The 16041-nt window shown below is 35.7% G+C and overlaps 2 protein-coding genes across 12 annotated transcripts in view; one reads left to right on the top strand and one right to left on the bottom strand.

Annotated features, from left to right (window-relative positions):
- The first annotated feature begins 3109 nt into the window (after positions 1-3109).
- LOC125659417 (uncharacterized) overlaps positions 3110-16041 on the top strand; it is a 56430-nt gene continuing 43498 nt past the window's right edge. For 4 of the 11 annotated variants that reach the window (XM_048891087.2, XM_056148817.1, XM_056148811.1 and 1 more), the window contains exon 1: positions 3110-3549. The gene's annotated coding sequence lies outside the window, so the exon portion shown is untranslated. Of the gene's footprint in view, positions 3550-4596; positions 4713-16041 lie in introns of all 11 variants that reach the window. The other 7 variants (XM_048891086.2, XM_048891090.2, XM_056148818.1 and 4 more) reach the window with 6 other exon arrangements.
- Positions 11758-15831, bottom strand: LOC125679938 (uncharacterized protein K02A2.6-like). Its single transcript, XM_048919385.2, has one exon. The coding sequence runs from the start codon at positions 15829-15831 to the stop codon at positions 11758-11760; it is 4074 nt and encodes a 1357-aa protein (XP_048775342.2).

Raw genomic sequence — 16041 nt, forward strand, 5'->3', positions numbered from 1 at the left:
AAATTTGAAAGGTGAAGAATTGCATATAAAGAAAGGTCTTGTCACAAGGAGTACACATGTGAAATATGAAAATCCTATCAACATGCATTCAAAAGTTATGCCGAAGGTTCAAGTTTCTGCTGACAAACAGACGGATGGACCAAAAACTATATAAATGCGCCCCGAATATCCGATTACGGGGGTATAAAAATGAAATTGAACATTTGCTTTTCAAAAGCATCATTCTTGTATTCAGAATCTTTCTGAAAAAAAAGGGGGGGGGGTGTTGACAAGAGTGCACATTAATTTTTTTTTTTTCGCTATCAACAACAATTATCCATGTTTCAATATCTATAACAGGCGCGTAGCTACGTTTACGTCAAAACGCCCGGGCGTACACACACACACACACACACACACACACACACACAACAACCTATTTTAAAAAATGGTACAAACATAGGTGAAAAATAAGTGTCTGCAGTATCTGCGGTACATTAGTCTCCCCCGGACCCCCTACCAGGGCCCTGCCCTGGACCCGCTGGGGGGCCTTGAGCGGCCCCCAGACCCCTCGCCGTACAATTCATACTCAGGCTACGCCACTGTATGGACAATATTTTTTGTTTGTTTTTTTGTTTTGTTTTTGTTTTTTCATTTAACTAATGAACATAATTTTATAACAACTAATATAACGTCATAATGTAACAAGTTAATGTGATTCTCACGATACACTCGTAAATGAGAGAGAGAGAGAGAGAGAGAGAGAGAGAGAGAGAGAGAGAGAAGTAAATTACTTTTTTTTTTAATGTACACATGATACACCTTTTTTAAAACCTCGAAAAAAGCGGATTTTGGTGGTGGATTTTATTTATATAATCTATTATTCGGACACAAATCATGCAAAACGTCAATTTATTCGGGAACAAATTATACAAAACTTCAATATCTGACAACCGAGCCCCTGTGCATAAATCTCTGGATGGCTTTCAGGATTTGTCTACACTGTTGTATAGTCAACGTCTTAAGAAATATCTGCTACTTTATCATTAAATCCATTTTAAAATCTTTGAGTCTACCCTCGTGGCATCTCAATGGTAAGATTTTAACTGAATTTACTGTTAAAGTGGTCGATTCCTTTGGTGAGTGTATGTACGTTCAGAAGCTAAGGAGAGACTTTAATATAGCATAGCTTACAAATTAAATTAATGAAACAAGATCCTGTCTGTGTAGTTATAGAAGGAAACACGATTGTGGGCCTTTTCGAAATAAATGTATTAATTGTTCTTGTACATTAGATTTAATACCAAATGAAAAAATAGGACTGTTGATCTCAAATACACTTTCGATTATGTGACCCTTGAACCGGGTGTTGCTAAAACGCGGAACGGAAAACGGAACGGAATTTAAGAATTAAAATGATTAATGTAGATAATTGAGGGGGGGGGGGGGTGTTAATTCATTTTGATTAAAATAAATAATTTGGATATTGTTTACAAGCGATAAAACAACTCTTAAAATTTTGCATCATAAATTAATGAAGCGGATTAAGTTAAACGTTTGCATAAGACTTTACAAAGACTTTTTACAAGAATTTTGAAAATTTCGGCATTGACAAAAGTGTTAGCAAGCAGTGACACCTACGGGTAGAAAATGAAAAGATAGCACGTGGTTTATGTACCCCCCCCCCCTTCGTGGTAAAACGTCATTAACGCACATGCAGTGGCGGATTTAAGGGGGGCCGCGGCCGCCGCCCCCCCCCCCCCCCCCACCTAAAATTTTCAAATTTTAAGGTAAATCGTGGTACATGTATCTTGTTTAGAAAAATGTACTAAACGATAAAAGAAGCAATAATTTCTTCCACTCCCGGATAAATAAATGACAAAATCTTTTGATTTCTTGAATTACTTTATTGGGAGAACTTAATTTTTTTTTCGAAAAACCCTTAAAATTTGCTTCATCTTATTAATTTCACCTTATAAAAAACGATGGAAAATAGTACAAATGACTAAATAGGAGACATATTTCAAGCCCTATAAAATCTGTAAAATCCAGGAGCTTCGTCCCCTGGGCCCCCACCAGGGCTTCGCCTCAAGGCGGCCCCCCAACCTCCCTGCCTCAAAGTGGCGCCCCCCGTAACTGCAATTCCTGCATGGATCCGCCTCTGACATGTACATGTATTTACACATAATACCGTGTATGTGTCTGTACAGGGAGTGTGATATGCATTAAACAACGAGATGATTCATGATCTTATTAAGTCAACAAGTTAAACATCTTGTGTTTGAGTTATTATTTGTTAACAGTGAATTAGTGACCGCAGCACTCCAATCCTAAATAGGGAGGACCTCTGGCAGTTCATTTCTAAACTAAATACTTGTATAGTTTAACATTTGGATTAATAATGAGATGTCTTTTAATTTTCCATCCAAGCATAAATTCTGTGTTATCCTTTAAAGTTGGGTCTTTAACTAATTCATATATTATGAAATAAATCTGTTAATATTCCTCTTACTATGGGTCGTAAACTTCACCCTAGTTTACATTGATTCTGTTTAAATCTGTCTTTTTCGCTGTATCTCTTCAGTTTCAACACTTTTCTGCAGGATATCGGTAAATGTACGAACTTTCACATAGATTCATCTCAAATGAGGCAAAGCTTTTTTCCACACCCGACTCGTTCGCTTTGAAATTTGATGTGATACGGCATTTATATAAATGTTTATTGTAGCAGGTGTAAAACTAAATTCAAGTTCAGTTATCTTAAACATATCTAGTTCGATTAAAAGCATGTTTGATTTAAAAAGGCGATGTTTTGGGGAAAATTGTTCAAAAAATTATTGTATCTTTTTTTTTACAATGTTGTTTTCGGGGGGGGGGGGGGTTAACTTTTATTCATTGGGTAGGCTCATAAAATCTTTTCTTAAGGTAACAGCCAGAATAAAGTAATAAAATTTGAAAGGGGTTCAATTAAAATTCAAGTCTTTTTCAGTATGTTTATCTTATTTTTCTTCTACATTTCTGAAACAACACACTGTCACAATCGTGGTGGTGGTGGTGGTGGTGGTGGTGGGGGGGATAGAGTATGTCAAAGCCGGGAAAAAGGATGGTACCAACAGGTGATTGCTTAATATTTTTTATTAAAATTTACTACACTATGCAAAATATTAAGCAAGCGCGCCTGTTGGTACATTTATCCACAAAATACACCATTTTAAAATATATAATCATGAATTAAGTATGTGGTATAACCGTATTGATATGAAATAGTTGATTCTGAGGATATCTTTCTGTTCTCGGTGTAATTTCTGCTTCCCTTGTTCATAATAAGCCTTTTAATTTTACGAAATGCTTATCTCCTCCTAATATTATTGCATAATATATTTTCTGTTTTCCGTTCCGTTCCGTCTAGTCCGTTCCGGTTTTCGTTCCGCGTTTTAGCAACACCCGGGTTTTCCTACTTTCTGCTCGTGCATCACTAGCCTGGTTCCCGAGGCCTTCCACATCGGAAGGCCTCGGGAACCAGACTAGTGCATCACTTGAAAGAGCTCGGGCTATGCGAAGAAAGTGTAAGTATGTACTCTGTATTTTAACATGTATTTGGAATAAGACTCTCTTCTCATACATATTTGTTTATGTATTGATTAGCGATTAAATGTATATGGTCGACGATGATATCATTAGTAAAGACACAATCATACTGACTGTTGGCGTGAAGATCCAGTAGTCCCAAAGTTCAACAAGATGGATAAGGAAATATACAGGCCTGCACGTAGTCATAATTTATCACATGTCTCTGTCATTAGAAAAAATTAAAAAAAAAGACAATTTTATAAGTCAAAGACTAATTAAATATTTTGATAGTCCTAAATTACGACTGTTAGTGTTAGCTTAGAACAGCTGTAGCGTAGAGGACACTCCTAAACCCAAGAAGTCGGTCAGTGGAAAAAAACAAAAACAATGACAAACAAACCACAACAACAAAATCATGATGATGCAAACATGTTTATTTTCAAACACGTATAATTATCCCTATGATTTCATATAACCAAATGTAAAATTTTGTTCCATGTTAGATCCATATAATTATATATATAGGCCTATATATGTAAGACTCTATTCAAAGTGTGATGGTCAGGGGCTGATCCAGGAATTGCAGTTACGGGGGGCGCCACTTTATAATGCAGGGGGTCTGGGCCACCTTGAGCGTGGCCATCACACTTTTAGAATCTTACATATATATATATATAGGCAATGATATTGGTAAGCATTTGTACCCACCATATCAAACTCCCCGTCGAGGCCTCATTACGTCACCTACGAATAGACCTCTCCTATGTGACGCAGCACAATATACAGATTTGTATATTGTGAGTCCGCGATTATCACGCAGGCAAGTAACACTAAAGAAGTAGTTCGCAGTTAAAAATTTGAAAATATTGATTTTAAGAGCATTAATATAAAAGTATGGAATTTATTTTAAACATAAAATGATCAAAAGATCATTAAAAAGTAGGGAGACTTTGTTCAAATTATTGTGTACAGTAATGAAATTGATGTTTACGTTCTTGTTTTGAAAGTTGTTTACGTTTGACGTTATGTTTTTTCGTCATTCTACAGTGACGTCACAGTATACACGGCCTAAGAAATCGCTATCCCATAATGCCTAAGTGGAAGAGTTTGGTTTGTGAGCAAACGAACTCTGGTGGAAATTTGCCCACCATATGTGGACGAAAGTATGTTTTGCGTTTCCCTGTGCATAAGAGTTCCACAAAGGGAAAGAACTATTGGGCAACTCGGAAATTGTATTTTGTCCTTATATATTTCATTTTAATCAAAGTTTACATCGTTATCCCTATAGTCCTATATATATCATTAAGGTCTTCCGTAACAACGTAAGACCTTCTACTGATTGTGCTGGTTAAGATTATTCTTAAATATTATTCTTTTTTTCTTTCTTTTTCCTAGATGCTAACTTTGAAGCTTCATATCTCGCTCATTTCTACATGGATTTTGCTAAAATTTTCAGGGTTTATAAACTTTACAGAACAATTTTAAAATCATGTACTACATTTTAGAAATTCCCTTCTGTTCATGAGTTATTCCCATTTGAATGAAATTTTAAGGGCTTTGGTTTCCAGACAAAGGCTCCGAGACTGTATAAGCTTGAGCAGAAAATGCATTGAAAATGAAAAGTAGGAGCATTGTAGTTGTGCACATCGTTTTTGGTTTTTTGATTACAGCGTTCGAAATGGTGGTTGACAGGGTTAAAAAATTAGGACGCCTAAAGGAGCAAAAAATTACACGTTTTCCTTTGTATCTTTTAAACTAAAAATATTTTGTTAGGACGTGTAGAACAAAAGTTGTGCAAAATGTTAAGAGCTTTCTTTTGATATCCCTAAAAAGGGGCTGGCCCCTTAAATTAGGGATCTGGGGATCTTCAAAGTTTTCGCTTTATAACTCAAAAACGGTAAATATTTCGATATGCCTTTCGCTGGAAAAGTTGTTCTTTAACATCTTATTGATCTCATAAACATAATATTTTGCTTGAGTATTGTGTTATATATGAGCAAAAAGCTTGACCCGCAAACAGGTAAACGTATCATTAGGTAGGTGAAGGGGGAAAAATATGCGTATAACTTAAATAAACTTGCTTTAATTGATAAATCTGACTTCATGAAATGCTAATATTCTTTTAAAATAAGGTTTTAACATGATCTATGGTTCCTTTAAAAATCATCTATCGACAACTTTCTTTTTTTATTATTTAGTAGCTTTGATATAAACAATCATTCCAAAGAAAAAAAGAGGAAAAGGTTATCTCTTCTACGTTTGTTATTAAAACAACGATATATTTAATTGAAGAAACAAACCTTCAAGCATAAAATAACTCAGTCATTAACTACACGCATCTTACATACATCGCGGGGTTTGTTTTTGTTTACAATTACGTAACCGCCTCAAGGAACCATCGCGTGTGAACCAGGGCATGTACACAAAGTAAACATTGTCATCCTAAATATAACACAGAATGTTATGTTTTTGATCATATTGGATTTTTCGAATAATTCAGTCTTTCCGGTGATGTATATACCTGTTTATACGTCCCTGGTCTTACATTTGATTTGTTTTAAATTCAAAACTCTAGAGTATTGAGTCAGACATCAATTTGAAAATCTGCAATTTAATATACAGTTCGTTTCTCAATTGTGTCTAATTGAATGTGTGTTTAATATTGGAGATTCATCGCTGCTGGACTAGCGATCTGTGATTTCACACTACTTTAACTGAACACACAAGCTTTACTCAAATTCTTCGTTATGAAAAAGAAAATGGATACATTTTACAAACAACGAATTATTTTTGAACATGTTTTGAAATCAATAGTTTATAATCATGATTAAACCAAATCTAAACATGCGTATAGAATATTCAGAAACCCATGGCCGACCAGTCTCATTTCAAATGATTTGTTGTTTTATTGTTTAAAAACAATGACTTTGATTAAACATTGATTCAGAACTCCTGGTCCAAATATGTAGCTTCGGCACGTGCCCCTGGCGTGAAATTCATATGCGACTTCTGTGCGCACTGTGTACATAATATACCTACATGTATTTACACAGATAGATATTAAAGTTTAATAAAATATTCAAGATTTGAGAGCAATTTATTTGATTTGTATGTATAAATAATTCAAACTTGATGAATTATTCTCTTCAGTCTGAATATTATGCTATCATAATTTTGTTGTATGATAAAATATTGGTAACAGCTATAAACCTTTATTGTATGTCCTGAGGCATAAATTTCATAAATTTAAATAGTAATTTTTTCTTCATTATTGGGACTGAAAAGTTAAATGCTGAAAGAATTTAATCCCACATACACGCGCGCCTCAAAAGACTGATTCGTGGAATGAGATCATACACGCATGTACTTGAGTAGTATAAATTTATTAAACACTTAAACGATAAAAATTTATAGTACACCTTTATAGCTTCATTTCAATGATATATTAAATTCTCAAACTATTTCATAATCACATTGTCAAGTTCACTTTTTAGAAAATACAAACCCTGTCCTGGCCATATCAAGTAATGAAGAAACATTTAGATTTCATACTTACAACAGATTTTCATGTTAACTGAGGCTGCATTAGGAATTGACCCAAGGACATTTTTATGTCACACAGCTCCGACGGAAGACCTCTCGTTGTTTGCAACGAGCTTTGCTCTAGTTTTATCACTAGTTAGGTGTGTCTTATGCTATATTTTTTCACCTTTTCCTTATATATCGTATTCATGTTTAGATACTAATTTTAGATGTTAATTTTATGTTTGTGTATATGTTTTAATGCAGGACCACAATGGAAACTAGCTATATGTTAATTTGTGTAATCCTGGATAAATAAAGGCTATTATTATTATTATTTTAAGTGAAAATGCCTGCCAGGGGATAAAAATCCAGGGTTGATGAAGACATTTAAGTAGAGAGGAATATGGTGGTCAGATAGGTTTGATTGTCAGAATGAGATAGCTCAGTTGGTAGAGCACCTGACTAGAGATTAAGTGGACCCGGGTCCAAATCCCAGTCTGGTGTGTTGCATTTGCCAAAATACAAGTAAATATGGAAATTTTTAGCTATATGAAACCTGGCTAGAAATACTTAATGAATCTCCAGAATGAATTCAAATATACCCTAATGTTGAATATATAAAATTCAAATTTCAATGAGATACCAACTACTTTTCAATGCAGTGGCACGGGAGAAAGTGTCATAACTCCCCAAGAATTGGCTGCATGTCCACCGGTCCAATTAAGTCATGTGTCACATTTGAACCAATCACTCACCATGATTTTAGTGGGAAAATAGTTCATTAAAGAAAATGTAGAAAAACTAAAACACAGAGACTTTCAATAGCTTTCTAATCAAAGATATTTTAAAATATTTACTTTTATGCTCTTGATAAATTTTATAAATGATTAAAGATAAAATCAGAATTGTAAAGCTTTGCTAAATTTGTTACTTTGTTGTTCACATTGTTGTAAATCAGTCAGGTCTTTAGAAAATTTGAAAATGTGGTAGAGTAATTGTCTATAGTACAGAAAAGTTTTAAATTTTGCAAACTGGGTTCAACTTCAATGAAATTTAAAATCAGGAATATTAAATCTGAAATTTCAACTATAAAAGTTGAACAAATGTTCTTGGAGTGAAAATTTGATATATATGAATGATGAAATATTAATCCCAAATTGAAATGAATTGGACAAAAATTGAAGAAAAGCATATTGACCGAGAACGATATATCTTGCAGGAGTTATGAGATTGATCACTGTTCGTTTATCTTCACCTTTCATCTATGGATCGACCGATTGAAAGGGCTACATTGGTTATATTATTTTTCAAAGAATGCTTGACAAAATTAGGGAACATAAATTGCAATTTTTTTTCTTTTTTTAACATATTGAGATTTGAAAATATATAGTAAGCTGTTTTAATATCAGTGTAGGTTCTTTATACTGATCGATAGAGTAATTTTATGAAGCATATAATGGATAGAGCATCTTCCCATTTCAGGAAATTATAACAATATATTAATAGATTCAATTCCTTAATCTATTTTTAGGAAGTACAGGTCAATCCGAGTTTTTAGCTCACCTCAGCTGAAAGTTTCTGATTGCCTATAGCTGTTGTCCATCGTCTGTCCATCTGTAAACTTTTTACATTTTCGACTTCTTCTCCAGAACCACTGTGCCAATTATAACCAAACTTAGCCAAAAGCATACTTTGGTGAAGGGCTTTCAAGTTTGTTCAAATGAAGGGCCATGCCCCTTCAAAGGGGAGATAATAACAAAAATGCTAAAATAGGGTGGGGTCATTTAAAAATCTTTTCAAGAACCACTGGACCAGAAGAACTGAAATTTACATGAAAGCTTTCTTACATAGTGCAGATTCAAGTTTGTTAAAATCATGGCCCCCGGGGATTGGATGGGGCCACAACAGGGGATCAAAGTTTTACATACAAATATATAGGGAAAATCTTGAAAAATCTTCTTCTAAAATACTACTGGGCCAGGAATGTGGAAATTTACATGGAAGCTTCCTGACATAGTCAGATTCAAGTTTGTTAAAATCATGACACCCTGGAGTAAGATGAAGCGACAATAGGGAATCAAAGTTTTACATACAAATATATAGAGAAAATCTTGAAAAATCTTCTTCTCAAGAACCACTGAGCCAGAAAGGCTGAGATTTACTTGAAAGCTTCCTGATATCATGCAGATTCAAGTTTGTGAAACTCATGACCCCTGGGGTTAGGATGGGGTCACAATGGGGATAAAAGTTTTACATAACTAATAAATAGAAAAAATCTTTAAAATATTTCTCCGTAAGAACCATTCCCATACCAAACTTTGCTCACAAAGTGCACATGAGCTTAATTATCACGTGAGAACTAACATACTTTTGCTCATGTGCAATTTAACATGCAAATTAGGTAAAATGCTCACATGAGCAAAATTTGGCACATGTGCAAATTTTCTGAAATTTTGCTCACAAAATGCTCATGTGCAAAAATTTTTGCTTACTTGGCACATAAGCCACATGAGAGAGAATTGCTCACTTCATAAAATAACAAGAACAGTGAATATCATTTTTATATCTCTTGACTTTAAAATTGTACATGCACTACAAATAGAACTGTGAAATGTTCAGAATATTACAATTAACACTTAAATGATATGCTGCTGTTAATTTTGCATTTATAATAAATCAATGTCAAAATAATTTGACAGCATTTTTAGAACGTTTAGCATCAAGGCACTTTCTGTTGATCATTGCATTCATCATAGCTTGACCTGGTCAGTCTCAAAATTCTGTTGGATATAATCTATTAAAATAAAAATTTGAAACTAATTACAATGACATATATATATACCCTTTTGTCAGGGACTGACACTAATTTTAATACCAACCTGTCCCTTCGGACAAGTTAACATGAAATTTAGGTTGTCCGAATGGAAAATGTACTTGTCCGAAACTTGTCGCTTTTCACGATCTTTTACCCCACTAAAATACTTTGCCAACGATAATTGTTGGGCCATGTCTGCTGTCAGACGGTCTTCAACTTATAAACTAATAAAGATTATGATGTAGAAATGATGCCCGATCTGAATGACACTCATTTCTGGCATCAAGCTGACATGTCATTTCTTACGTCGTAATATGTTTTATTTAAGACTATAATGGATCAAATAATCAGAGAATATTCCCCTTAAATTCTTTTTAATAAATTATTATTTGATAACCTATTGATAATTTTTCATTTTGGACATGTTTTTCGTAAAAATTACTGAATTTTAATTTCGGAAAAAGTGTTCTATATCTGTTTGTTCACTTCCAAGAATCACGCGACAATAGAGACATCTGATTGGCGCGATTAAAATACACCGTGAAGCTGATTGGTCGATATTAATGAACAATCTAAATTTAGATCAGGGAAAACCAGAAAAACGCCATATTGATTATCAGATTATTTCTATCGACGAGATGTACTTCAAAAACTTTAAGGACTCTTTTCACGTAGAATTTATTAAAATTTCACGGATACCCTTCATTTATTTTTGGTTGTCCCATCGGACAGGTAAACTACAGAACTTAGTTGTCCGACCACCGTTTTAAGTTGTCCCGGACAATCGGACAGCCGTTAGTGTCAGTCCCTGCACTAACAAACGTCAATGCAACTTTTGCTCTTGAATAAATTATGCAAATTGACCACCATATTGAAAATGAGTTATCGTTCTTTGCCCACGCTTCGATTCGTCTAGCTAACTGCGCAACTAAAAATAGTATAGGTAATTTCCGAATGAAGTATGCGCAGTTATTGCCCTTTGATAACTCTTTTTTAACTCTAACGTGACATGCAAACAGCAAAGAAATCGGTTAATATTTGGAATTTTGGCGATTTTTTTTAAAGTTATGGTAGGTTAAAAAAAGGGATTTACATATTAAAGATGCAAAAATTAAACAAGTTTAGACAATTATGTGCAATTTCTTCAGATTTTGTGACAATTGTTTGAAATTATTTAGGCTTTCTACTTTCGATTTCGCAAAGGTTCATTATGCGTCGTTCTATGGATTTTTGCGTCGATCACCCCAATTGAGATTGGGTGTTCGTTCATGATTGGATGTTTCTGTCTGATTAAAGGTTGTTTTTTTACATTTCAGAAATTGCTAGATCTGAATTATTACTTTGTAACGAAATATATGTATGCATATATCTGATACACAGTGCAGCGACTGCCAGTGCAATGTGATCATCTTCATCTGCATCAAACGCCCTAGTTCTGTTTACCTCCAAACAAGTATGACCCTCTGCTGGAAAAAAGTCACCATTGATCAATTCTAAGTCCCTTCTGTAAAGTAGTACAGTATAACAGAATGCGTCTTGTCTCTACATCAGTTTATTTCAGAATGCCGAGTACATGTTATTAAAGAGTATGCAAACACGTGGTTATCAGTGTGTGCGGTAAACAGGGATAATCTCAGAGTTTGATATATACAATGCATATACGTTACATCCCCCTTCTTTAATTATTCTTATTTTACATTATAAGAGAGTGAAAAAATACTGCAAAATTAACAAAGTGTTATGAATTAAATTAATAATTCAGAGTTATGATAAAAATAAGAACTATCTTTTGTCTCTAAAATATCGGGATATATATTTACACTATATATATATATTTGAGGATTATTATGCCTCATCACTTTATATAATCACTTATACATTTTGAAGTCCTCGTATCGTTTCGGCAATTTAATTTCTCTGGTAGATCTCCTGGTTGAAATCAGAGCATAATTGGTCTTATCTGCTGACGGTGGTTTATGATTTTCAATTGTAGTCTTATCTGCTGATGGTGGTGTGTTTTCGGCTGTGCTAACGGTCTTATCTGTCACTACCTCGTTATTTTCGACAAATGGCTCATTTGTGCAACGCAAATGTTTTCTGTTTCGTCGATAGAGGCGACCATCCTCCGTGATCACTTGATACGAGCGGATGTTTACTTTTTCGTTGACCTTTGCCTTCGTCCAATTTTTTTCATGTCCAAAAGGTCGAATTCTCACGGTTTCCCCACTTTTAATCTCTGGTAGGTCTTTCGCTGTGCGATTGTAGTAAAATGCTGATCTATGTTTCCGTTCTCTCAATCGCTCTTTGACATTTGGGGTTAGGGCTGGTTTCAAAAGTTCGGTTTTGATTGGTAGCAGAGTTCTTGTACGGCGTGCCATTAGTCGTTGAACTGCAGAAGTTCCAATATTTTCAGAGGGAGTATTTCTCCAATCTAATAGAGCGAGGAAAGGATCGCTTTTATCTAATTGGCATTTCTTCATTAGGTTTTTTGCAATTCTAACTGCATTTTCAACTTTCCCATTAGATTTTGGGTACAATGGCGATGACGTAGTATGCTTGAACTCATAGTTCTCTGAGAAATAAGCAAATTCCTTGCTATTGTAAGGCGGGCCGTTGTCTGAAATCAAAATTTCAGGAATTCCGTGTCTGGCCATTTGTGCCTTGAGTTTGGTGATGACTTCCTTTGATTTTTTATCATGTAGACGATCAATTTCAAAAAAATCGGAATAGTAATCAACAGTGATGAGATATTGTTTGTCATCAAATTGAAAGAGGTCAGTTCCAATTTTCTGCCATGGTCTATCGGGAATTTCATGCGAAATGAGAGTTTCTTTGCCTTGCTCACCCTGTATGGTAGAGCAGACTGGACATTCCTTGATAAAAGATTCGATATCTTTCATCATGTTTGGCCAATATAGTGATTCTTTGGTTCTACGGTAACATCCTTGAATACCAATGTGGCTGGAGTGTACCTTTTGAAGAATTTCACCTTTCAATGTAGGTGGAATAACAATGCGGTCTCCTTTGAAAATTAAACCATCCTGTGAAGTCAATTCGTCTCTGAATGTGTAGAAGATCTGTATATCGGGTGTCAGTTCATCTCGCTCCGGCCAACCATCTTTGATTGTTTTGTACAGCTTTTGCATTGTTTCATCACGCGAGTTTGCAGATTTGATTTTCTTTAGAGTTTCGGACGAGATGGTGACGTATTCACTCATTGTAACGGACTCTGCATCTTTTTCAGATTTTGCACGGTCGGTAATGGCGAGTACTCTGTCTTCAGAATCATTTCTTTGTATCTGTACAGTTGGCAGATAGGCTCGACTCAGTGTATCAGCAAGATACATTTCAAGACCTCGTTTGTATGTGATCTCGTAATCAAACTTCTGAAGACGCAAGAGCATTCGTTGAAGACGTTTAGGAGCGGAAACTAAACTTTTCTTGCTGATGATTTCTAGTGGTTTGTGGTCTGATTCCACTTTTACTTTCCGTCCAAGTGTGTAATGCTCAAAGCGTTCCATGGCAAAGAGAACAGCGAGTAGTTCCTTTTCAATCTGTGCGTAGTTGACTTCGGTAGGCGTTAATGCACGGGATGCATATGCAACGGGTTGCTCATTTTGTATGAGACAGGCTCCTAGTCCGCGTTCAGATGCGTCACACTGTACCGTCGTCGGTAGGTTAGGATCAAAGAAACGAAGTATAGGACTCGTAGATAGTAGTTTTTTCAATTCGTCAAATGTTTTGCCATGTACAGCATTGTCCCACACAAATTCCGATTCTGCTTTTAGTAGGTCTCTGAGGGGTGCTGTTATCTCCGAGAGATTTGGCGCGAATTTCTGGACAAAATTTACCATTCCTAGTAAACGTTGTATGTCTGCTTTGCATTTAGGTCTTGGCATTTCAGTGATTGCCTTGATTTTTAAGGGGTCAACTTTGAGTCCATCGCTTGAGATAATGTGTCCTAAATATGACACGGATCGCAATTTTAGTTTCATTTTGTCTTTGTTGATTTTTATCCCTTTCTCCCTGCATCTCTCTAGCAAGGTAGATAATTTTTTGTCGTGATCACGTATGGCCTCGTCATCCGAGTTTCCACAACCGTATACGACTATGTCGTCATGAATCGCTTTGATTCCATGTATACCAGATAGAGCTTCATCCATTCTCCGCTGGAATTCTTCGCTTGCTGGTTTAATACCGAATGGCATGCGGAGCCATCGATATCTACCCCAAGGGGTTCCGAATGTTGTGAGAAAACTACTCTCATCATCGAGAGTAATATGCCAAAAGCCATCCTTGCAGTCTACTACAGAAAAAATTCTGGCTTGGCTTAGTTCTGGCAAAATATCATCTATAGTTGGTGTTGCATAGTGATTTCTCTTTAGCGCTTTGTTCAGAGGTTTGGGATCTATACACAGACGCATTTTCCCACTGGGCTTCCGTACAGCCACCAATGACGATATCCAGTCAGTCGGTTCTGTTACTGGAGCCAAAACGCCTAAATCTGACAGTCTGTCGATTTCAGATTTTAACGGTGCCTTCATTGCAATCGGGACTTTTCTTGTTGGTAGTTTTACTGGCGTAACTGATTTGTCAACATCGAGGTGTAATTTTCCATCCAGTTTACCCAGGCCATTAAATACGTCACTGTATTTTTCAATGATGAAGTTGCTTTGGGAGGCTGACTCAATGGCTGCTATGTTTTCTGTGTTGACAGTTATCATTTTCATTCCTTGTACAGCCTTTGCTCCGAGAATAGGATTAAGATTTCCTTCGACCACAACAATTTCTATGTTGTATTTTTTATTGTTTTTGGGGTTGCGGACGCTTATTCGCCGTTTTCCAAGGGGTTGGCATTCCGACTTGTTAAACATTACCAGAGTCATGTCTGCCTTTTGTAACATCCTGAGATAGGGGTCATTACAGACTTCTTTGTAAATTTTCTCGGGTAGAACGTTTACGGTTGATCCGCAATCCAATTGGAATTTCACTGTATCATTTCCAATTTCGATTTCTGCAAAAATCTTTTTCTCAATGGCATTAACATTTTCGATCATGAGGATGAATTCCTCGTCACTGGATTCCTGGTTGACTTGTTTTACATGTTCCCGTTTTGATTTCGGCTTTGTCTGCAGACATTTTGATGAAAAATGATTCATTTTATTGCACTTCCTGCATGTTTTTCCCCATGCTGGACACAATTCCTTACGGAAGAGGTGCTCTTTACCGCAATATAAACATTCCTTTTGAACTTTTGTTTCTGGGACTTGTTTGAAATCTTTTCTGTGCGCTTGTGTTGTTCTCAGCGGTTTAGTTTTTCGCATGGTTTTGAATTTGACAGCGTGAACTTCCTCCATGGTTTTAAGTTGCGATGTTGACTTTTCGTTTGCTCTGCATATGTCAACGCATTTTCTTAGGTCCAGTTTTGCTTCTTGCAGTAGCTTTTTGCGTGTTCCATTGTCACGGATTCCAAGTACAATTCTGTCTCGGATCATATCGTTTTCTAGAGCATCAAATTTGCAGGTTTTCGCTAGAGATCTGAGAATTGCCACATAAGTGTCAATGTTTTCATTGATTTCTTGGTCTCGTTTGTAGAAAGTGTACCTTTCATAAGTTTCATTGGTCTGTCCAATGCAGAAGGATTCAAATTTTTCTAGAACTTTGTCTATGTCTTTTTTGTCATCTTCAGAGTCAAACTGAAGACCATCAAAAATATCCAGAGCGTCAGCTCCGATGCAAGTAAGAAAGGTAGCAGTTCTCACCTCCTTGTCTTTTTCCTTGAGAGTAGACGCTGTTTCATAATTGCTCCAAATCCGCTTGAACTTTTTCCAGTTCGTGCACAGGTTTCCTTTAAGATCCAGTTTTCCAGGTATTGGAATGTTTGGATTCACAAAGACAGGAATAGAGGGAGCAGTAGCAGCATTATCTTCGTGATTGCTCATGGTGACAAATAACCAGAGATACACATACAGAAGTTTCACTTAGTACTTTTACTTCTGACACCATGTAAAGTAGTACAGTATAACAGAATGCGTCTTGTCTCTACATCAGTTTATTTCAGAATGCCGAGTACATGTTATTAAAGAGTATGCAAACACGTGGTTATCAGTGTGTGCGGTAAACAGGGATAATCTCAGAGTTTGATATATACA

Source organism: Ostrea edulis, chromosome 9 (genome assembly GCF_947568905.1).
Source record: "Ostrea edulis chromosome 9, xbOstEdul1.1, whole genome shotgun sequence".
NCBI lineage: Eukaryota > Metazoa > Mollusca > Bivalvia > Ostreida > Ostreidae > Ostrea > Ostrea edulis.